At 46.7% G+C, this 25,387-nt stretch overlaps 1 protein-coding gene across 1 annotated transcript; it reads left to right on the top strand.

The window, feature by feature from the left end:
• Positions 1 to 2,371: 2,371 nt before the first annotated feature.
• On the top strand, positions 2,372 to 17,157 carry heca (hdc homolog, cell cycle regulator; the record flags this gene model as incomplete). Its single annotated transcript, XM_080525696.1, has 4 exons — positions 2,372 to 2,585; positions 6,199 to 7,527; positions 12,072 to 12,226; positions 16,993 to 17,157. 4 exons carry the CDS (start codon positions 2,372 to 2,374, stop codon positions 17,155 to 17,157), a joined length of 1,863 nt encoding a protein of 620 aa, XP_080381822.1.
• Positions 17,158 to 25,387: the final 8,230 nt, after the last annotated feature.

Below are 25,387 nucleotides of genomic sequence, written 5' to 3'. Positions count from 1 at the left end.
TGTATTTAGACACAATACCACCCCATTAAAATTATATTTAGACTTTTTGTGTGATTTATACATTTATAATTGGGTTCAAATCTTCATTTAATTATACTTTTGTCCTTCTGTTGTTCAAGTCTTAATTTAATAAGTTAAAGAATGTTGAGATTTCTTTGCTGAATTGTTGATTCCTGTATTAAGTAATTTTAAATTACATTTACAAAAGATGTCCATCATTGGATTTCGTTCATCAACTTCAACTGGGTTGTCTAGCAAGAACATGTCGTCCATATAAGCATAGTAAGCAGTGCTTACCCAACGGAAGAAAAAAAAAAGGACAGTGAAAATATTAAAATAAAAGTGCATGTAACCGTTTGTTTGTTTTCATTAAAAGAGTCGTATTTTAGGTCCCAGGGCAGCAGGAGTCATTCATTTTGGCGCCACCTGCAGGAGTAAGCACTCGCTATTCTGCTTGCTTGCATTGCGTTGCATTATAAGCACTTCTCTCTCTGCTGAAATGTCATAATGTAATGTCTGCGTCTCTCTGTGAAAATGTCTTCTTTTTTTTCTTCAATGCCTCAGCCCACTGTTTAATGTGGCCAGGGTAAGCATGCTTACCAGCCAATCAGTAGTTCGTTCATTCCGATAAGAGCTACTGATTGGCTCTTATCACTTTCAAGTTCACTTAACATTTCACCTTACTTTCTCTCGCCCGGCAGAATAGCTTATGCCAGCTAGCTCAAACGATCTAAATAATAATAATCAATAAGGATAACTTGCTTGATTTTGTGAATATGGACATTACTGTCAGCGACCTAAAGGGATTTCGTAGACTGGACTGGACTGGAAAAACACAACTACTGGCTAAAGGCCGCCCGAAGCCACCACTCACCGATCTTCACACCCAGAAAGGGAGAGTCGCTAGGGGTTACAGCAAGCCTGGTATCACATGAGCGGTTTATATGATTCGCGAGGCTGGTGGCGATCTGTGCTTGTTATGGTTTGAGTACTGCTGTACTGCTGGTTATGGCTCCTTATTTAAGACTTCCTCTGCTTTTACCTTTGAATGTAGGCCTGTGCCGTTGTGTTTGGAGAGAGAGCTGCTTAATCAATCGCTGAGATAGGCCTAATGTCGCTGTCCGTGCCAGTGGTTCTGGACCAAAAGTGTTTGAGAGAGATAGAGATGTGATGTGATGTCAAGTGCCTGTGTGACAAAAGTGTGAAAAGAAAGTGTGTTGTGAGTTTACTATGGAGGATGGAAACGGTGTGTGTCTGTGTTGTGCGTGTGTGCGTTTGCGATGTTGAAACTGGACTTGTAGATTTCAGCAGGTTGGCTACTTGAAAAGACCTTGGTTCAAAAAAGATTGAACAATGAGCACCCCTGATATAGTCGAAACTGGCAACTGTGTTTTTTTTTTTTTGTAATCTGATCACAAAGTGACCCTACAGTTTATTAGCGGGTTCTAGGGCATCAAAATTGCATTTCCTTGAAACTGTGTTCACTGATATGTGTGCGTGTATGTGTAATTATGTGTATTTCTATATCTTATGCATACCCAATCTAAAAGCTCACGGCACGTGCCTGTTGTCTAGGTTGATAGGTGATGAATGATATTCTGTCATGGGGCCCAGAATCTCTAGCGGCGCCCCTGGCAAAACCACTGTCCTCTCTGTACTGTCGAAGAATAAATGACACCTGGAAATGTCTACAGTTGATGTTTAGTAAGTGTCGAGTAAAGTAGACTGCCCTTGCTGACTAATGGGTGCATCACTGCGGTCTCAGTCAAGTCAAAACAAGGCGTCCGTCTCGTGTTGATGATGTAATACAGGTTTAAGGACGGTGTCAGTGCGATCGGTGCCATATTGGCCTCAGATAACCCGGCCGGGCCAATGGTACAGGGATCCGACTCGTGTTGGATTTCCCCTCTCTCTGCCCCAGCCGGCTGTACCGGGACTCCCTCTCCCCTCCCGAGGCAGCCTGCTGTACCGGGACTCCCTCTCCTCTCCCGCAGCCTGCTGTACCCTAACATACCGCTATGGGGCACGGGGGGCGGGGCCTGACCGATCTACATTCAGAGCAGGAATCAAAACAAGACGCGGACACGCCTTCTTTGCCTTCTTCACAGCTTACCTTCCCTCTGCTGTCACAACTGCAGACATCGAGGATAGCTGTGTGTGTGTGAGAGAGAGACAGCAGGACGAATGCAATAAAGATAGCAGCGTACATCACAGAGATCAAAGAAAGAACACTGCGGAAAGCATTGCACTTCTCTGTGCTGTGTCTGCGGAGCTGGGTTTTAAAATGGACTCTGCAGTAGTCTGGTCTGTCTGACGACGTGCGTCGGTAGGAGGAAGAGGAGGAGGAGGATGTGTTGACACCAGCAGCACAATGCCCAACCAGAAAAGCAACAAGGGGAAGAGGAACAACAAACGTACCAACAGCAGTGGAGATGAACAGGAAAACGGAGCCGTGGCTGCGGCCGTGGGAGCGACGGGAGGAGCGGCAGGAGGAGGAGGAGGAGGAGGAGGAGGAGCGGCCGGGGGAACTGCAGCAGCTCTCCTGGGGGCCACGGCCGCACCACCCAGCCAGCACACAGCCAGCGGTGAGACTGTCCACATACTACTGTAGTACCAGACCTACTGTACCAGACCTACTGGAGTACCAGACCTACTGTAGTACCAGACCTACTGTACCAGACCTACTGTAGTACCAGACCTACTGTACCAGACCTACTGTAGTACCAGACCTACTGTACCAGACCTACTGTACCAGACCTACTGTAGTACCAGACCTACTGTACCAGACCTACTGTAGTACCAGACCTACTGTATTACCAGACCTACTGTACCAGACCTACTGTACCAGACCTACTGTAGTACCAGACCTACTGTAGTATCAGACCTACTGTAGTACCAGACCTACTGTAGTACCAGACCTACTGTAGTACCAGACCTACTGTAGTATCAGACCTACTGTAGTACCAGACCTACTGTAGTACCAGACCTACTGTACCAGACCTACTGTAGTACCAGACCTACTGTACCAGACCTACTGTAGTACCAGACCTACTGTACCAGACCTACTGTACCAGACCTACTGTACCAGACCTACTGTAGTACCAGACCTACTGTAGTACCAGACCTACTGTAGTACCAGACCTACTGTACCAGACCTACTGTAGTACCAGACCTACTGTAGTACCAGACCTACTGTACCAGACCTACTGTACCAGACCTACTGTAGTACCAGACCTACTGTAGTACCAGACCTACTTTACCAGACCTACTGTAGTACCAGACCTACTGTAGTACCAGACCTACTGTACCAGACCTACTGTAGTACCAGACCTACTGTAGTACCAGACCTACTGTACCAGACCTACTGTACCAGACCTACTGTAGTACCAGACCTACTGTAGTACCAGACCTACTGTAGTATCAGACCTACTGTAGTACCAGACCTACTGTACCAGACCTACTGTAGTACCAGACCTACTGTAGTATCAGACCTACTGTAGTACCAGACCTACTGTAGTACCAGACCTACTGTAGTACCAGACCTACTTTACCAGACCTACTGTAGTACCAGACCTACTGTAGTACCAGACCTACTGTAGTACTAGACCTACTGTACCAGACCTACTGTAGTACCAGACCTACTGTAGTACCAGACCTACTGTAGTACCAGACCTACTGTAGTATCAGACCTACTGTAGTACCAGACCTACTGTAGTACCAGACCTACTGTACCAGACCTACTGTACCAGACCTACTGTAGTATTAGACCTACTTTACCAGACCTACTGTAGTACCAGACCTACTGTAGTACCAGACCTACTGTAGTATCAGACCTACTGTACCAGACCTAATGTAGTACCAGACGTTCTGCCCTCTGCAGCCATCAGCCACGTTTGTTTACATTGTTTGAGGACGTTGTTTTAGGTCGTTATCGAGGTAATGTGCCCCGATCGTGTTTGTTGACATGCACTGCAGACGTCGACGCACAGCGTTTTCATCTAATGATGCGAACAGCAGAGTACAGCATGGCTGTGGCTTTGGTCAGGGGCGACTCACCCTGACACCTCTGAGGTCTTGCTCAGACACTCGGACACCTCTGAGGCCTTGCTCAGACACACTGACACCTCTGAGGTCTTGCTCAGACACACTGACACCTCTGAGGTCTTGCTCAGACACTCTGACACCTCTGAGGTCTTGCTCAGACACACTGACACCTCTGAGGTCTTGCTCAGACACACTGACACCTCTGAGGTCTTGCTCAGACACTCTGACACCTCTGTGGCTTTGCTCAGGGGCGACTCACTCTGACGCCTCTGTGCTCGTCTGCACTCTCAGGTGGATCAACTTCATCTGATCCCCACTCTGTATGAATCTGCCCCGAGGCGGATGAAGCGACAAACGAATGCTCATGTACAGTTGGTTCAATAGGACACACACACACACACACACACACACACACACACACGTACACAGAGGTATAGTACAAGTGCTGCTATAAAAAGCGTGTAGGCCGTTCGCCCACAATAACCAGAAAGGGAACAGAAGTGATTCACTGAAATCCACGAGGCATCAAGTGGCACGACAGGATGGGGCTGCACAGATACCCTGATACAGCCTCCACAAATACCCTGGCCAGGGTCTCGTCTAGGGCTTCGTTCACACGGCAGGTCTTGATGCTCAATTCTGATTTTTTACACAGATCCGATTTTTTTGTTTGGCAGTTCACATTACTTTTAAAATGTGACCTATATTTGACCTACATTGACTCCAGTGTGAACATTCCACGGCCCTGAACAGACCCGCATGTGCAGAAGGACAATAACAATGACGTCAGGATGTCACGCGCAGCGCACTGTTTACGGAAGTAACAATGGATAACATGATAACGTTACAACCGGTTTCATTTTCAAGTTTTTGTGCAGTCTAGGGTCTTACAGGGTCTAGTCTAGGGTCTTACAGGGTCTAGTCTAGGAGGAACAAATATCTTCATGGACACTGTGGTTAAGTTCTTCTTTATTGTATGTCATTGGTTCACTCAGAGTGTTAGATATTGTCAACATTGTGACGATCCCCGTATCGATCTATAGTCGCCGCTGTTTCCATTGTTGTCCTGTGTGGTCTACTCTCTTGTGTTTCCAGATTAGCTATCAGGTGTGTGTGATTATGGGGACCATAAGAGTTGTGCAGTGTCATGGACAAGGCCTCTTCCTTGTTGACCAGCAGCCATTTTGTTGTGTTACCATTTTGTTGTTAATTTTCCATTCAACATTTCTATTAATTCATTATCTTCTTTATTAAATATAAGAGCCAGGCAAGCGTAACAAATAGGGAGACCACACATGAGCCCCCAATTTGTTTTACGCTTGCCTGGCTCTTGACAAGGTAACAAAAAGGGAGACCACACATGGTTAACAACAATAATAATATATTTAATAAAGAAGATAATGAATTAATAGAAATGTTGAATGGAAAATTAACAAGAAAACTAAATGACTGCTGGTCATCGAGGAAGTGGCCGTATCCATGACACTGCACAACTCCTATGGTCCCCATGATAATTAGGATAATCACACACACCTGATGGCTTATCTGGAAACACAAGAGAGTCGACCACACAGGACAACAATGGAAACAGCGGCCACTATAGATCGATACGGGGATCGTCACAACATTATGTCCCAATAATGAAGTAATCATTATGGCGTATAAATGACTCTCTTAATCTGTCCTGTCGATCACAAATTAAACACTTGTTTCCTCCTCTGTTTGTACTCCTCTTGTACCCGTTTCTCTACAAACACATCATCTATGGAAGCATATTGAACTTTTTTTATTTTATTTTATTATTTTTTTATTTGATGAGAAGCAAGAGTGGAGCACAGAGTTTAACATTAGCCGATTTGCATTCACCATTTTCTTTTATTTCCCCCCCCCCCACCCATCCTCCTGTCCCACCCCCCCCCCCCCACAATGACAACAGACAAGGAGAAGAAGGAAAGAAAAAAAGAAAGAAACTAAAAACAAACAGCAAAACACATAACAAAACCAATACAGTATTATTGACAATTAAATGAGTCAAAGTCAAATAAAGGTTAAAAATCTCTGCTTCAAACTTTTCATCATTATGACGTTTCATCATCACTTCCTGCCTGTCATCCCTGACTGACTCTCTGTGTCTGTGACCTCTGACCCCTCCAGAAGCCCCCTGCGCGACCCCCCTGGTGTGCAGCCTGGCGCGGCCCATCCACCTGGACAAGGATGACTACCAGCGCGTCCTGTGCAACAGCGAGGTGTGTCCCTACGGCAACTGGATGCACCTGCAGTGCTTCTACGAGTGGGAGAGCAGCATACTGGTGCAGTTCAACTGCATCGGCCGCGCGCGCAGCTGGAACGAGAAGCAGTGCCGGCAGAACATGTGGACCAAGAAGGGCTACGACCTGGCCTTCCGCTTCTGCAGCTGCCGCTGCGGCCAGGGCCACCTGAAGAAGGACACGGACTGGTACCAGGTCCGCCGCGCCCACGACGACCGCAAGAAGAAGGTTTTCGCCGAGAAGGGGTTAGGAGGGGGGCGGTCCGGGTCCGGGTGTGGCGCGGCGGCGGGGCTGGGGGGTGGAGGCGGGGGGCTGGGGGGGTTGGCGGGGGTGGGGGCCGGGGCCTGCGGGGGGGTGGACCCCGCGGAGGAGCTGCTGAAGAGGGGGAAGATTCCGGCGGTGCCGGGGGCAGTTGGAGGGAAGTTGGGGCTCCTGCCGCGGAGGCCGTCGGTGGACCGGCAGAACTCTCAGGAGAGGGGGGGGGTCCACCCGGGAGGGGGCCTGTTCTGTGGCTCCCTGGGCCCCCCCCGCTCGCCCTGCGACTCCCCCCCCGGCCTGTCCCCCCCCTCGGGCTTCTCCTTCTTCTCCCCCCCGGCCTTCGTAGGAGGGGGAGGAGGGGGGGCGGGAGGAGGAGGAGGAGGAGGTGGAGGAGGGGGGGGCATCGCCCCGCGAAGCTCACGCCACCTGGGGGAGTTCCTGAAGAGCGCCGTGCACATGGAGAGCCACAGGAAACAGCTGCTGGCCAGCGGCATGCTGGTACGCGGGGGCGGGGGCGGCGGGGCCGGGCCCCTCCCCTCCCCCCACCTTGGGGACCACCACCACCCCCACCACCACCACGCGTCCTCCGGCCTCCCCCTCCTCCCCCGCCTCACCCCGGGGGGGGGCGACAACAACAACAACAGCAGCAGCGGCAACAACAACCCCGTGCAGTTCCTGCGCAGGCTGGACCTAACGGAGCTGCTGGCTCACGTCCCGCGCCATAAGCTCAACACCTACCACGTGCGCATGGAGGACGACGCCCAGGCGGGCCAGGGGGAGGAGCTACGGCGGTTCATCCTGGCGGCGCTCAGCGCCAGCCACAGGAACGTGGTGAAGTGCTCGCTGTGCCGCCGCCAGCTGCCCGTGTTCCAACACTTCCCCCTGGTGGACGGGACGCTGTTCCTCAGCCCCGCGCGGCACGACGAGATCGACTACGACGTGCCCTGCCACCTGCAAGGTAGGTGAATAAAAGATTCGTTTTTTTAAATTTGTAACTTTTTACAGTTTCGAAAATAATAAAACAAGGGAAAAGGCCTTGTGGTGCAAAAGTTTGGTTTAGACAGAAATGCGAAACTTTTTTAATGCTTTTCTTCGCAATCATGACGACAAAGACATCTAAGAATGCATTTCACCATGTATTTCCCAATATAGTGAAAATACCACGGCTCATCCGTGATCAGACTTAGCTGGGGTGCTGCAGCTGAAGAGTATCAAATAGAGAGCAAAAAAACAGCATCCGCACACTCAAATCTGTACAAACATCTTTTAGTTTTCGGTCTCCAGGCTCTCGGACCATGTAAACAACAGCTGTATGACGAGTTTGTATGACGCAGTTTGACGAGACTGAAGAGACGTGCAATGCATTTTGGGGAAGTTGAGTAAGAATAGTATCCTCACCTCGCATACTCATACATTCTGGCTAATCTAGTATACATACTACATTTCTCGCATACTCAAACTTCACATATTATGCAGTGTGAACGCACTGCATACTCAAAATCTATGTCATACCTAGTATGAATACCGTATTTTCCGGACTATAATTCGCTCCGGAGTATAAATTGCATCAGTCAAAAAATGCGTCATGAAGAGGAAAAAAATGTATATAGTAAGTCGCATTTATTTAGAAATTGATTTCACAAAATCCAAGACCAAGAACAGACATTTAATCTGGAAAGGCAATTCAACTACACAATAGCACACAGAACAACAGGCTGAATAGGTGTCCGGTATGTTAACGTAACAAATTAACAGTTATTCAGCTACACAATAGCATAAAGAACATATGTGTGGTGGCCTGGGAAAACCCTTCACATGGTGGCATTTTGACATTTTTTAATATTTCCATAAATTAGAAGTTCTCAGCTATTCATAACTGGTTGAATGACTGAGATAGCCCTTTATTTTAAAAAGTTATGAGCATTGTAATGTATCATGTCAAAAAAAGTGAAAGGTGAGAAATGCTGCCCACATGCTGCCCCCGACCCCTTTCTCCTCCGCGTCGGGGGAGGAGCCTATGCAGATCGTCCGGTCTCGTTTGTCTGCTTGTGATGCGGTGTTAAGGCCGGTTTAAAGTTCTGCGTCGAATTTACGTGCGTTGCTTACGTTCCCTACGTAAGGGCTCTCGCACTTTACACTTCTGCGTAGGCCGCGCTGCAATTACACCGTCACATCGCTAGGTGGCAGTGTGTTTTCTATGCCTGTGCTGTGCCTCTTCCGGTTAGGAACGCAACGGAGCTCAAAGCTCAAAGCGGCATAATAGCGATCTTTTTGTTGTTATGCTTGTTGTAAATACATAGTTCTATGATACATTGAAATGACATTAAACTAAGATAATACGATGGTTATCATAATTTTTCAAATCTTTATTAATAAGTAATTACAGAAAAAGTGAATGACATTTCTGTCATGACTTCCGCATTTTGGGCGACGAGAGAGTCGGAATCTTGTCTGAATCATGTGCTACCAAGCGGACCAATCACAGAGCTTACGGTTGCGTAGAAACTGACCACGCTGAACGCGTTCTTAACATTTTGGAGATGTGCACGTTAACCCTCTCCGTAGGCAAGGCGGGCCCACGCGGGACTACGCAAGGCTACGGCGTCGACTTTACGCAGAACTTTAAACCGGCCTTTAGTCTGCTCGCCTCGTCGGTATGCGAGGGACAGATCCATTTGTGTGTCTTCTAGTTAAGATTTTATTACTTTATGCTTATTGTGAGCATCAGTAAACTGGCAATAACACAGGTGGAAGTATCGTCTCTCCTTTCGCTCATGTGTGCGTGCGTTGCTTAACTGAGAATGAGACACGTTCAACGTGACGTTGTTTCGCTAGCAAACTACCCACCACAAAAACATAAAAATAAGTACTTTCTCTTTTGTTTTCTTAAAATGTTTATTCACCATAATGTAGTATGGAGTTCAAAGTACTAGAATACCACATAATATCAAAATCGCCGAAATAGGACATTTCCATCTATTTTTGCTCTTTGCCACAAACGAACGCCAGCGACATCCGACCGGTTTTCCCAGGCCACCACACATATCTGGGATGCTTAATAGGCTAAATTAACATAACAAGCCAGCGAGTCCAACAAGCAAGTTACCGGTGAGCAAGTTCACCAAGCTCCCGATCTCATTCCACATCACTGAATATGATATATGAATATGAATATGATGTATAAGTGAATTTGATATATAAGATATATAAGTCGCACCTGACTATAAGTCGCAGGACCAGCCAAACTATGAAAAAAAGTGTGACTAAAGGCCAATGCACACGGCGTGCGATTTTGTCGTGTGCATTGCGATGCGATATTGTCGCACGACAACATTCGATTCTCCATTCACACCCACACATTTCGGTGGTGTGAATTGAGAATCGAATGTTGTCGTGCGACAAAATCGCACGCCGTGTGCATTGGGCTTTATAGTCCGGAAAATACGGTAGTATGCTATTCCGAACACTGCCTATGGGGTAGATTCTTTACATAAGCAGCTTGTTAGCAGCTGCTCACTGTGTAAGTATGAATTTAAATGAATTAAAACTGTGAAGTGAATCAATTAATGAAGTGAATGCTCTACAAGCCCTTGTAGCAACACTGATAGGGCTTTCACACCGGCAATTCCGAACGCCGGTTCGCGTTCGCGTTCGGAAACCTCCGAACGTTGGCGCTGTCTGGCGAACGAGCCCGCGTTCATACCAGTGTATCGTTCGCCAGACAGCGCCAACGTTCGGAGGTTTCCGAACGCGAACGCGAACCGGCGTTCGGAACTGCCGGTGTGAAAGCCCTAACAATGCACCAATCACAACGACACTGAATGAACCAATCACAATGACAACAGGCCGTTCATGAACCTGTGTTTCATACTGTCGGTCGGGGTGGGTTAAGGACCGCTATTAAAGAGGTCTATTGTGTGTAGGGTTGGGTATCGTTTGGCTTTTATCCGGTACCGGTACCTAACCGATACTTTAAAAACGGTACCGGTACCAAAACGGTACTTAATTCGGTACTTTAGATTTTTTTAAATGACATATATATATATAATAATAACACGGTCGACAACATTAAACAGCATTTCACTTTTTTATTCCTGAGGCACAATATATATTAGTTAAATATACACTCAAATTAAAATAAATGAAAATAAAACTCCTGCTGACTGAGGCACAATATACAAATATATAATATTACAGTTAAATATACACTCAAATAAAAATAAATAAAAATAAAACTCCCACCTCAGCAATTATTTTGCAAAAAGATCAGCATATTTGCCTTCTCTGGCAAAATACGACACCTCTCTTGACTATGACTAGTCTATGACTAGTAGCATAGAACCGAATCTGCTCTCCCTGAAGATGCCTCCGTCACTTTCCCGTCCGTATCCCCCGACATCCACCATGGTAAACCGATATCTGGCGTCGCAGGTAGCCATCAGGACAATGGAGTGGGTACCCTTGTAGTTGAAGTAGTCGCTGCCGGCGTGCTGCGGTGCCTTGATGTTCACGTGTTTTCCATCTACGCTGCTGACACAGTTCGGAAAGTTCCACGGTCTACTATGACTTTATCCCGTGCGTTGCCAGGTGTTTCATCAAGTTAGATGTGTTGCCTGCTTTACACGCGAATGATTTTAAGCATTTTGAGCACTTCGCGTTGTTTTCGTCGAGGAGAGATTTTTGATGGAGAGCAGTGAGCGGATGACTGGATGTGAGCATGTATTTGACTTATGCTGATAGATTCGTGTCGCAGGCGCAGCATCATGAGCGCGACAACCGGAACCGGAAATATCGTTATCGTTAGGGTTAGGGTTAGGGTTAGGGTTAGGCCCTACAAGCCAGAACGATCGCAAGGATTAGGGTTAGGGTTATGGTTAGGGTTAGAATCCTTGTGATCGTTCTGGCTCGTAGGGCCTAACCCTAACCCTAACGAATTACTAAACCCAGGGAACGGATTACTAAACTGAGGGAACAGATTACTAAACTGAGGGAACAGATTTACTAAATCGAGGGAACGGATTCACACATCAAATATTTTTTTTGTACCATGTGACCCCAAAAAAAATAATATTATAAAAAAATATTTTTCCCATGATTTGGCCCATAGGTTGGGAATCGCTGCCCTAGTGTAAGCCAGTCATTTGAGTGTGTCAAATAGGGTCCATAGTTCCAATCAAGTAATGATGTGAGATAAGGAGGTAACTTTCCGGTAATGGCCTTAAAGATAAACAGATACCAATGTTTATTCCGCCTCTCTGCCAGAGAAGACCAACCCACTTTATCATATAAGCTGCAGTGGTGCGTATCATATATGTCACCAGTGATGCATCTAAGAGCAGCATGATGAGACAGAATCCAAAGGTTTAAGAGTCGAGGGAGCAGCAACTCTATGAACCGCATCTCCATAACCCAGGACCGTTAGAAAGACTGCTTTATGATTGTCTATATGATATGTAAATGAACATTGTCTCTGTGTGTGTGTGTGTGTGTGTGTGCCTGCAGGGCGTCTGATGCACCTCTACGCCGTGTGTGTTGACTGTCTGGAGGGCGTCCACAAGATCGTGTGCATCAAGTGTAAGAGTCGCTGGGACGGCAGCTGGCATCAGCTAGGCACCATGTACACCTACGACATCCTGGCCGCATCCCCCTGCTGTCAGGTGAGCCCCCGCACCACACCTGGTCACTCTACACCTGGTCACTCTACACTTGGTCACTCTACACCTGGTCACACTGCACCTGGTCACACTGCACCTGGTCACACTGCACCTGGTCACACTGGTTCTACCTCCCCCAGCCTCCCCTGGTGTTCTACCTCCCCCAGCCTCCCCTGGTGTTCTACCTCCCCCAGCCTCCCCTGGTGCTCTACTTCCACTAGCCTCCCCTGGTGTTCTACCTCCCCCAGCCTCCCCTGGTGTTCTACCTCCCCCAGCCTCCCCTGGTGTTCTACCTCCCCCAGCCTCCCCTGTATAGCCTGTGTCAGGTTTTGCTTCCTTGGCAGACGGTAGTATCGAACTCTTCCTCTGGAGGAAGTGACATCACAGCTGCTCTCCCACGTTGACCCCGGAGAGACCGGGCTAAAGGTCACACTGCTGGTTCACATCATCTCCAGCTCTGTTTCAGCATCTGTGGTGGATGTGGAGCAATGTCACCCCAGCCCAGCCCAGCCCAGCCCAGCCCAGCTCAGCTCAGCTCAGCTCAGCCCAGCCCAGCCCAGCTCAGCTCAGCTCAGTTCAGGTTTAGAGAGGTTCTTTCTGAGTTCCAGTCTGCATTCGCTGTCTTGCAGAGAGCGTTTGTTGGGCTGAGGTTGGTGCTTAACGCTGGAAAGACAAAATCTGTTATTTACCACAGAAAATCACAGAAACATGTAGGAGATGTATAAATACCTGGACATTTGGTTTGACAAAGACATCCAGAAAACTTGTTTAAAAAGCTCATATTTAAGGTGGGCTTCTTTTATAGGAATTGATCTAGCCTTTCCCTGAACAGCAGACAGCAGATTGTGTAATCAACCTTCGTGCCAGTGCTTGATTATGGTGATGTCATCTACCTAACCCTAGCCACAACTCATAAACCACCTACCATACCGCCCTTCGCTTTATCACAGCAGATAGTGATCACCAAATGCCGGTCGAGAGAGGCCGCTGGCGTTGCTTGTTCGCCGCTTCTCCGCCCGAAATCTAGATATACTTGCAGTATACAGAGTAGATTGTCCTATAAAGACACTTCGATTTAGATTTAGTAATCTAAAAATTAATTTGACCCCTTTTTATTTCTTTTTTGGACCCCTTTTTTCCCCCCCATTTACTTTCTTTTATTTACCGTATTTTCCGGACTATAAGTCGCGGTTTTTTTCATACTTTGGCTGGTCCTGCGACTTATATATCAATAATTCATAATCTCTGACTGACATGAACTGACATACGGTAATCTCTGACTGACATGAACCAAGGAGTAACTTCCGCTAGCGCCTCATACACGATAGAATAGCCATTATACTTGACAATGTGGACATTAAACACGACAATGTGGACATTAAACATGATGTTATGGACCTTATACACAATGTTATGGACGTTATAAACGATATTAAAGTCATTTATTCCTTCCAGAGACTGTTCTATGTTGCTAAGTTACCCCCGCGAGGCTATTTTGCTACTCCGCTAGCGCCACATACGCGATAGAATAGCCATTATACTCGACAATGTGGACATTAAACACGACAATGTGGACATTAAACATGATATTATGGACCTTATACACGATATTATGAACGTTATACACGATATTAAAGTCATTTATTACCTTTCAGAGGCTGTTCAATGTTGCATTGTTTGTAGGCCGCCCTTCATCCTAACTACTTCCGTTTTTCACCAAGCTATCTTTGTCATGGCCTTATACACGATAAATAGTCATTACACTCGACAATGTGGACATTAAGCACTATATTATGAACGTTATACACGCTATTATGAACGTTATACACGATATTAAAGTCATTTATTACCTTTCAGAGGCTGTTCCATCCTGTTTGCTTGCTCCCGCGACGCCATTTTGCTAACCTTCGTTAGCAACGCGCTAGCTAGCCCTGGCTATACACTCGATAATTTAAGTATTTCTAACCTTTCAGAAGAAGTTTTAACGTGAATTATGTCCTTCCTGGGCTTACAAATCCTCTCATGTCTCTTCACAGTGCCAGACTAGAGTCAAGCTCAACAGGGTCTTCTTTCCCCGCTGATTCCGCCAAGCCCGTTCCCTTGAACCATGCGACTTATAGTCCAGTGCGACTTATATGTGGTTTTTTCCTCTTCGTGACCCATTTTTGGCCTGCTGCGACTTATACTCGGGTGCGACTTATAGTCCGGAAAATACGGTATTTATTTTTGTTTATTTTATTTTACTACTCAATCTTTTCAGTTTGTAAAGCGTCTTTGAGTGTCTAGAAAAGCGCTATATAAGTATTTTTTGTGGTTTTTGTGAGTAAACCAGCGAGTGTGCAGCGGGTGTGCTGTTCTCTGACCCTGAGCTATGATCAAATATTAAACACAGGTTTCCCACGGGTCCTTGAAATCCTTGAAAGTTTGTGAATTTGAGAAAAAAAAATCAAGGTCTTAAAAGTTTTTGAAAATAGACATGGGTCATTGAAAGTGCTTGAATTCCCCTCTCTCTCTCTCTAAAAAAAAGATGTATATATGAATGAATGAATGAATGGTCTTTATTGTCATTGCTACAGTACAGGTACTAAACAACGAAATTTAGGAATATATATATATACTGTATATATACTGTATATTACTTAGCTCGTCAACTAGTAAACAAGTCTCTGTATTGCTTAACTTTACACATATTTCACAATATATTGCTTTGCTGTGCTGTGGTAGAGAAGGCAAGAGACCATCTAGGGTTCACACATTCAAGCCTCTCTTTTTAATTGTTGTCTGTGAGTGGATAGTTCCTATTATATAAATTCTCATCTCGATCTGTCTCAAACTATGCCTTGTTGGGTCCTTGAATTTGAGGGAATTGAGGCTTGAAAGTCCTTGAAAGGTGCTTGAATTTGATGTTTCAGAAGGTGTGGGAACCCTTTAAATAAATGGTTCGAAACGTTGTGAAGAGTAGACAGAGCCGTTCATCCAACTGTGTGATCAATAATTACGAAAATGCCAAACTTTCTAGACTACGGGCTAAAATCAGATGATCATCATTGCTGGGTGGAAAGCTGAAGACTAAAAAGTGACGCTGGTGTCTCAAAGTAACACGGATATAATATCAACGGCAGGAAATACAGTATTGGAATATCTCTTCATTCCTCCGTGTTGATCTATAAAGCCCTACTGCGTAAACTCCCGCCTCACCAACATCCACATAAATGACCATAACCCGTCCTCAGTTGGTTGACTCTTGGCTGGTTCTCCTACTGGAACAATCTACAGAAAATAATTCAGTTGGATGTTTTGGTGCTGCCTCGGCAGTTTAGGGTGTTAATCGAGGACCTCTTTGGTAAAAGATGTGATTGTTTCTCCTGATATATATATTGCGTTTTTTATTGAATTCTGTTTTGAACTGTGTTGTTTTGTTATTGTGTGAATACTGTGTACATGAATGTCAGAGAGCCCTGTAGATTCACATCTGTGTCTGTAGATTCACATCTGTGTCTGAATATTAACCCTCTGTGTCTGTATGGAATGGACTTTATTTGTCATTGCTACAGTACAGGTACCAAACAATGAAATTTAGGAGGGGTGGCTCCCCTGGTGTTAGGAAAGGAAAAAGAAAACACATTTTAGAAAAAAAGCATAGATGCATAAAATCACAAGAAGGTAAGGAGCTGGTTTACATCAATAAAGGCTATGTACACAATCCACTGTACTATACTGCACAGATAGTCAACTAGGGTTGTCATATTGCACAAAGAGTATTTTTTCACATTATTTTAAAGTGTCACAGTTTGCAGGCTTGAAAATGTACATGTTTGTGCCTCAGCACTAGCTGCCATACAATCCGTCCGGACTGTCCTGGGCCCAGCCTTTTCTGTGTTCAGGGCCTTGACGGCCCTGTGGTAGAAGCAGTCCTTCAGTCTGTTTGTCTTAGCGGCCGGGGTCCTGTACCTCCTGTTCGAGGGCAGCTTGACAAAGTGTATTAACATCTGTGTGTCTGTGTCTGTATATTAACCCCTCTGTGTCTGTATATTAACCACTCTGTCTCTGTATATTAACCCCTCTGTGTCTGTATATTAACCCCTCTGTGTCTGTGTCTGTATATTAACCCATCTGTGTTTGTGTCTGTAGGTATATTAACCCCTCTCTGTGTCTGTATATTAACCTCTCTGTGTCTGTATATTAACCCCTCTATGTCTGTATATTAACCCCTCTGTGTCTGTATATTGACCCCTCTGTGTATGTGTCTGTATATTAACCCCTCTGTGTCTGTATATTAACCCCTCTGTGTCTGTATATTGACCCCTCTGTGTCTGTGTCTGTATATTAACCCCTCTGTGTCTGTGTATTAACCTCTCTGTGTCTGTGTCTGTGTATTAACCCCTCTGTGTGTCTGTATATTAACCCCTCTGTGTCTCTGTATATAATAACCTCTCTGTGTCTGTATATTAACCCCTCTGTGTCTTTGTCTGTATATTAACCCCTCTGTGTCTGTATATTAACCCTCTGTGTCTGTATATTAACCCTCTGTGTCTATATATTAACCCTCTGTGTCTGTATATTGACCCCTCTGTGTCTGTGTCTGTGTCTGTGTCTGTATATTGACCCGTCTGTGTCTGTATATTAACCTCTCTGTGTCTGTGTCTGTGTATTAACCCCTCTGTGTGTCTGTGTGTCTGTATATTAACCTCTCTGTGTCTCTGTATATAATAACCTCTCTGTGTCTGTATATTAACCTCTCTCTCTGTGTCTGTGTCTTTCCTCTGCAGGCGCGTCTGAACTGTAAGCACTGCGGTAAGCCGGTGATCGACGTGCGTGTGGGCATGCAGTACTTCTCCGAGTACAGCAACGTGCAGCAGTGCCCCCACTGCGGGAACCTGGACTACCACTTCGTCAAGCCCTTCTCCTCCTTCAAAGTCCTGGAAGCTTATTGACCAAACGCTGCGTCTGCGCTAGGATACGCTAGCACCCCTAGCCACGGTCTCCCTTTTTTCCTGTCTCTGTTATTTTCTTTTCTTTTTCTTTTTTTTTTTATATCTAGGCGGTTTTAACTTTTGGGGCCGAACAGACGTGGTGCTGGGCTTTAGGTTGTTTACCTTTCTGTTGTTGTCTTTCTTTTTTGTATGTATAGAAAAAAAAAGAACAATTTACGACGACTCCGCTAAAGCGAGGTTCCAAGACACGCAGCTATCGTTTCGGAAAAAATAAGAAGTTATGTTCAGTTGTGTGAGAAGTCGTTGAGGTTTTGGAACCGACTGGCGCTTCTACAAACACAACCACGCCCTACTGTGACAGGTGAATGTATCTGGATGCCAAATTTGCTTTTTCTTTTTTTACAAAAACAAAACAAAACAAAAAAGAATGGAAAATAAATATCTCTAATAAAAGAGTGAAAGCTGCGTTGTGTCGGCGTGTGTGTGTGTGTTTCAACAGCGTCTGGGACCTGGGAATGAGGACTAGGGAACGATTCCTTGATTTGAATGATTTGAATGATTTGAATGATTTTTCAGAGGTTGCATCATCTAAGGAGAATTACCATTTAGCTACGGACATTTAGACTGTCCACAAGTGTTTTATCGCCTGTGTCTCCTGTCACCAGTGATGGGGGGGGGGGGCTCTCTCTCTCTCTCTCTCTCTCTCTCTCTCTCTCTCTCTCTCCCTCTCCCTCTCCCTCTCTCCCTCTCTCTCTCTCTCTCTCTCTCCCTCTCTCTGTCTCCCTCTCTGTCTCCCTCTCTCCCTATGTGGGGGTCTAGAGATCAGTGGTGGGGGGCTGTGGGGGGCTAGAGATCAGTGGTGGTGGGACCGTGGAAGGAAGGAGACTTTGGTGAAATGAAGTATGAAAGGCGCCATCTGGTGGTCACAGGTGGGCGGTGAAACAGATGTGTAACAGGAAACCTTCCTCAAGGGGCGGGGAAGAGCAGCTCTCACATCCCTCTGAAACACTCAGTAACAACCACTGGGTGGTGGTGGTGGGGGGGGGGGCTAGGGGGAGTTAGAATACTGGTGTTCTGTTCTACCCTGGTGTTCTACCTCCCCCAGCCTCCCCTGGTGTTTTACCTCCCCCAGCCTCCCCTGGTGTTTTACCTCCCCCAGCCTCCCCAGGTGTTCTACCTCCCCCAGCCTCCCCTGGTGTTCTACCTCCCCCAGCCTCCCTGCTGCTAGCTGGCACCCTGCATCTTCATCCCTGATTACCTGACCTCTGTTTGACCCCTGGACTCTCTGGCCGGTGACACCAATGATCAGTGGGTCATCTGACAGACCAATGATCTGATCAGAACATGGATCAATAGGTCCGATCATGAGCAGGTTTACCCTGACCTCCCTGGAGAACTCTGATCTGATCAACAGTATTGATCTGCGGGCTGCTTGTGTGTGTGTGTGTGTGTGAGGGAGAGTTTCTGTGTCTGTGTCTGTGTCTCTGTGAGTGAGTGAGTGTGTGAGGGAGTGTGTGTGTGTGTGTGTGTGTGTGTGTGTGTGAGTGTGAGTGTGTGTGTGTCTGTCTCTGTGTGTGAGTGTGTGAGTGTGTGTGTGTCTGCGAGTCTGTCTCTGTGTGTGAGTGCATGTGTGCGTGTGTGTGTGAGTCTGTCTCTGTGTGTGAGTGTGCGTGCGTGTGTGTGTGTGTCTCTGTCTCTGTGTGAGTGTGTGAGTGTGAGTCTGTGAGTCTGTGAGAGTGCATGTGTGCGTGTGTGTGTGAGTCTGTCTCTGTGTGTGAGTGTGCGAGTCTTTGTGTGTGTGTGTGTGTGTGTGTGAGTCTGTCTCTGTGTGTGAGTGTGCATGTGTGCGTGTGTGTGTGAGTCTGCCTCTGTGTGTGAGTGTGTGTGTGTGTGTCTCTGTCTCTGTGTGAGTGTGTGTGTGTGTGAGTCTGTCTCTGTGTGTGTGTGTGTGTGTGTGAGTCTGCCTCTGTGTGTGTGTGAGTGTGCGTGTGTGTGTGTGTGCGTCTACCACCATCGTTATCAGTCGTAAACACCAGAGTCATCCTTCCTTCCACAGCGCGTGGGGGGGGGGGTTGCCATAGCAACGAGCCTGTCAGCTGATGGAGGTTGTGTTGTGTTGTGTCCTTGGTGAGACAGGAGCGTTCGGTTTAGTTTTTTGATTTTCTTTACTAATTTCCTCCCAAAAAAACAGATCCAAACTAAACTTCTTATAACTTTAGAAACGTGACGATCAGATGCAAACGCAGGACATCGTCAGACGAGGTGAGTGGTTGTGTGTGGATCTGCTCAGAATAACACACTACACATGACGAGCACATCAAGTGATCAATAATCACATTTAAGGGTGTGTTCTCACTAGAACATTTGCTTCACTTGGAATCGGAGTTTAGGATAAAATTCGCTTTGCTCTGTAATGCTCATTGTAATGCGTGGAAAGGAATGAGGAACGGTATCAGCCTCCCTCACAATGAGGCCCGTCCTCTGATTTCTACCTCCGCTAGCCTCCCAGGGGAGGACAGTAGAGGCTGTGTTGGTGCAGCTCTGAGATAGAAGCTGCTTTCCTGCGTGTTGCCATGGAAACGCCTGCATGTATGCAAGTGGAAGGTCCATCTGTAATGGAGCTGTGATGAAGTGGCCAGGTGTCTGCACACACACACACACACACACACCCCACACAGATGCACACACACACATACACACACACACACACACACACACACACACCCCACATAGATGCACACACTCACTCACCACACACCACACAGATGCACACACACCACACAGATGCTCACACACAGATGCACAAACACATACACACACACAGATGCACACACACCACACAGATGCACACACACACACACACACGGAATGTAAAACTGAGACATGAATCACAGATCAACACATCCAAATGTCTAAAAGATCTTTATTGAAGTTACAGATGGACACAGCACACAGTGACTAACAGCACATCTGGCTCATACTGCATATCTTAGGCTGCCATGAACACACTTTACTTCCCACTAAATCTTTGGTTAGGCCTACATGTATCTGGCTAGGCCTACATGTCTCTGGTTAGGCCTACATGTCTCTGGTTAGGCCTACATGTCTCTGGTTAGGCCTACATGTCTCTGGTTAGGCCTACATGTCTCTGGTTAGGCCTACATGTATCTGGTTAGGCCTACATGTCTCTGGTTAGGCCTACATGTCTCTGGTTAGGCCTACATGTCTCTGGTTAGGCCTACATGTATCTGGTTAGGCCTACATGTCTCTGGTTAGGCCTACATGTATCTGGTTAGGCCTACATGTCTCTGGTTAGGCCTACATGTCTCTGGCTAGGCCTACATGTCTCTGGTTAGGCCTACATGTCTCTGGTTAGGCCTACATGTCTCTGGTTAGGCCTACATGTCTCTGGTTAGGCCTACAAGTATCTGGTTAGGCCTACATGTCTCTGGTTAGGCCTACATGTCTCTGGTTAGGCCTACATGTCTCTGGTTAAGCCTACATGTCTCTGGTTAGGCCTACATGTCTCTGGTTAGGCCTACATGTCTCTGGTTAGGCCTACATGTCTCTGGTTAAGCCTACATGTCTCTGGTTAGGCCTACATGTCTCTGGTTAGGCCTACATGTCTCTGGTTAGGCCTACATGTCTCTGGTTAAGCCTACATGTCTCTGGTTAAACCTACATGTCTCTGGTTAGGCCTACATGTCTCTGGTTAGGCCTACATGTCTCTGGTTAGGCCTACATGTCTCTGGTTAGGCCTACATGTCTCTGGTTAGGCCTACATGTCTCTGGTTAGGCCTACATGTATCTGGCTAGACCTACATGTCTCTGGTTAGGCCTACATGTCTCTGGCTAGGCCTACATGTCTCTGGTTAGGCCTACATGTCTCTGGTTAGGCCTACATGTCTCTGGTTAGGCCTACATGTCTCTGGCTAGGCCTACATGTCTCTGGCTAGGCCTACATGTATCTGGTTAGGCCTACAAGTATCTGGTTAGGCCTACAAGCAGGGTTCGAGTTATAAGCTGAGCTTTGTGGGGGTCTCCAAAATAACAGTGCGAAATGTTCTCATGCACGCGCGCGAATCATGCCCACACAGCGTTGGGACTTACAAGTTTTAATTAGCCATAGGCTACTCATTTCACCACATCAACAGCACCACATGAGACAACAGCTATAAGCGATAGTCACGGGTATCTCGGCCAATAATTTTGTTGTTTTTGCTATACAGTCCATTCACTTTCACTGTTAGCACGACACATTGTCCACATCTCCATTTCCAGTGACATCGCACCTGACATAAATAATCATGTATGCTCGTCCATGAATTGTGCTTTCATCTAATGTTATGCTACTACGGGAATCAAGTGATTTGACATTAGAAAGGAATTTGTTTCATCTCTTGTGCAATGTGCTCTACAATCTGGGCACATGAATGATCGGATCGGTGAGCAGGGGCCAACTGTCGCGCCATTCATCTCATTAAGTTTCATAATTGGATTCAGTTTTGTATAAGGCATCCTTTCTTTAGCGACAGTATAGGCTGCCCTGAACGAACTAGCTGTCTCTGGAGGTGAGTTCTGCTACTTTCTTCGGAAGCACTTGCTTTTGTTTGAGCTCTGCTATTTCAACAGTTTCTACGTTAGGTGTCATAACAGGTGCAGCTGAATTCAAGTTTGGTTTCTTGGATGAAAACCCGAAACTTTCCAGGCTTGTCGACTCGGTCGGCAGCAGTGGCCTTTTTTGGGGCGCATGATAGCTAGCTACTGAATGTTTTCTTCTCAATAATCGTGTTTTTAAGTTCTCAACGATCATATTCTGCTGTTGCACAATATTCTGCTGCGCCCCATAGTGTCTTGGTGGTAAAGTGCAGGCAGTCAAAGGCATACTGTCATTCACAGGAGATTAATGCTGGTGCGCGTAGTTCTTTTGGAAAACGTGTTTATTTTAGAATATTTATCATATAAATAAATATACATAATACTCATTACATTGACATTTTTGATCAAATAATGGTTGTGGTAATGTATTATTAGCGACCCCCACAGATGTATGATTTTACTGCTTTCATGGGAGCTCAGACCTTCCTTATGGGAGCTCAGCTCCCATTGGCTCCCACATAACTCGAACCCTGCCTACAAGTATCTGGTTAGGCCTATATGTACTTTTTCTTTTTACTGTAAAACTACAGTAAATTACAGTATCTGTCTGCTATCATCTGGCATACAAGTTCATCAACAACTTCTTCTAGAACACTTCACATCAGTCACACAGCCTAGGCTAACCCCCGACTTACCCTAGTCTAACCCTAGACCGACCCTGTCTCAGTCCTAACACACAGCCTAAAGCTAAAGCTAACACTAACGCTAACACAGTGGCTGACCTCGGGGCTCAGCTGGGTTTCTTGGCGTTCTTCTTCTTTGGCGCCTGCTTCCTGGAGGACTGTGGCTTGGGGGGCGTGGGCTTGGAGGGCTTCTGGGCCGGCTGGGAGGCTGCGGGGGTGCTGGAGGAGGGAGCCGCCTCAGCCTCCGTGGGTACTGGGACCGGTTCAGGCTTGTTCTGGGCCGCCTCTACCTTCACTGGTTCTGGTACTGGTTTAGAAACCTCCTCTACTTTCACTGGTTCTGGTACTGGTACTGGTACTGGTTTAGAAACCGCTTCTACTTTCACTGGTACTGGTACTGGTTTAGAAACCTCCTCTACTTTCACTGGTTCTGGTACTGGTACTGGTACTGGTTTAGAAACCGCTTCTACTTTCACTGGTTCTGGTACTGGTACTGGTACTGGTTTAGAAACCTCCTCTACTTTCACTGGTTCTGGTACTGGTTTAGAAACCGCTTCTACTTTCACTGGTTCTGGTACTGGTTCTGGTACTGGTTTAGAAACCTCCTCTACTTTCACTGGTTCTGGTACTGGTACTGGTACTGGTTTAGAAACCTCCTCTACTTTCACTGGTTCTGGTACTGGTACTGGTTTAGAAACCTCCTCTACTTTCACTGGTTCTGGTACTGGTACTGGTACTGGTTTAGAAACCTCCTCTACTTTCACTGGTTCTGGTACTGGTACTGGTACTGGTTTAGAAACCTCCTCTACTTTCACTGGCACGATCGCTGGTTCAGCTGCTGGTTCAGATTTCTCTCCTTCCACCTTCACCAGCGGTACCGGTGTTGATTCAGAGGGCTTCTGTACCTCTTCTCTTTCCACTGGTACCACTGCTTCTGCTTCTGCCACTGGTTCTGGCTGGGCGGTTTTCCGGACCTCCTCTGGTTCCTTGACCACCACCACCTCCTCTTCCTCTTCGCTGTCGTCGTCGCCGCCATCGTCGGCAAAGTCGCCCGAGAAGGTGGAGGCGAAGTCAGCCAACCGCTGCTGCTCCGCCCGGAGACGGGTCATCTCCTCCGTCAGGACGGGCTGCTCCAGGATGGCCAGGACGGAGGCGGGGATGGCCTCCTCGGCCTCCGCCTCCGCCTCCCGGACCGCCTCCCTCCCCACCGGCCCCCCGTGGCCCTGGCGGATCTCCTTGATCTTGGTGTAGAGGGCCACTCTCTCGTCCTGCATGGCGCGGCACAGCTTCTCCAGCTTGTCGATCCTCACCACAAAGAAGTCAAACTCCTCCGACTTCCTGGTCCTCTGTGGGAGGGGAGGGGAGAGGGGGAGAGGGGGGGAAGGCGAGAGAGGAAGGAGTCAGGAAAGGACACATTGGCCTCTAAACAGAAACTAACCCCTAACCCCTTAGACCCTAACCCCTTAGACCACACAGCCTACACACATCCACACACACCTACACACATCTACACACATCTACACACACAGCCTACACACATCCACACACACCTACACACACCTACACACATCTACACACACACCTACACAGTAGAGAGCAGTGTTGGTGTCTAGACATGGTTGTGAGATGACAGATGTGTGTGTGTGTGTGTGTATGTGTGTATGTGTGTGTGTGTGTGTGCAGGAACTCACATCAGCTATCATGTCCACTAGGGCCTTGTTGCAGCTCTCGAAGCGTTCCTTCCAGACGTTGGACTCCTTGTCCAGCTTCCTCATCTTCTTCGTCATCTGTGTGTTACACACAGTACTCAAGTTGTAAAAGAAAATCAGGGGGGACCTGTTTGTTGACAAGTTTACAAGATGGATGCTGACGCTCTCGCTAATGCTATCAACTGAATTTCAGAAGCCGGTAGAAATATCAACAGTGGGCAATTAATGACCTCCTTCATATTGTACGATATACATAACTGGAACTCCGAATCTAACGATGACGAAGAAGACAACAGAATTTCAGACTTTGATCTCAACATCAGTTCACTATTCATGACACAGCCGTGTTCTTGGGTACATTTTAGTGAGTTAGTGAGATGTGTTGTTTTCTAGGATTTTGTGTTGTTTACTTAGGATAGCCAAACAGTTATTTGTTGTTTTGTGAGTAAGGTAGATAGCCCCGTTGTTAGCATCAGCTATCAAACCACCAAAACTGTGTGCTCCCCCAACTATGCCACCCCTATACTCAAGTTGTAAAAGAAAATCAGGGGGGATGGTGGATTTTATCCTATGGGGACAATTTTAGCATCCCCACAGCGTCAGTGACTTCAGTGTCAGTGACTTGGTAAAAATGTCATTGCATGTGTGCGTGCCCCCCCCCTCGCCCACAGTATTTTACTCAATATGCGCCAAACTAAATGTTGAAATAGTAGTAATACCACGTTCATTGATAAAATGACATAAGGGATGGAAAGCAGGGGTGGCAGTTTTAGAACGGGGATGTTGTTGACTGTTTTTATTCGAGTGCTGGTTACAACTGGTCAACTCGAGTGCTGGTTACACAAACATGTTCATGAATTTTTTTCAGTTATTTATATGAACGTTTCTAAATGTCATGGTGCAGTTGAAGATGACGCAGCGCTCTCATTTCTAACAGGTGGTCCGCATTAGACATTATTCTGAGTCATGGGGGGTTTAAAGAGGGTCTATCTTGGCGGTGCTGTATTCACATAATGTATTTACATAGTATGTACGTAATAATATGTAATATGTTGTACATACCTTCTCCATTTCGTTTTTGAAGCTGGCGTAAACGTCGTTGCTCTTAGACAGCGTCGTCTGGAACTCATCGAACTTCTGAGAGTACAGGACCAGCTGTGGAGGGAGAGACAGACAGACAGGCAGGCAGGCAGACAGACAGGTAGGCAAGCAAGCAGGTAGAGAGACAGACAGACAGAT

The sequence above is a fragment of the Nansenia antarctica genome, assembly GCF_963989245.1.
Source record: "Nansenia antarctica genome assembly, chromosome: 3".
Lineage (NCBI taxonomy): Eukaryota > Metazoa > Chordata > Actinopteri > Argentiniformes > Microstomatidae > Nansenia > Nansenia antarctica.
The sequence above is the reverse complement of the archived record's forward strand: the minus strand, read 5'-3'. Positions and strand labels throughout refer to the sequence as shown.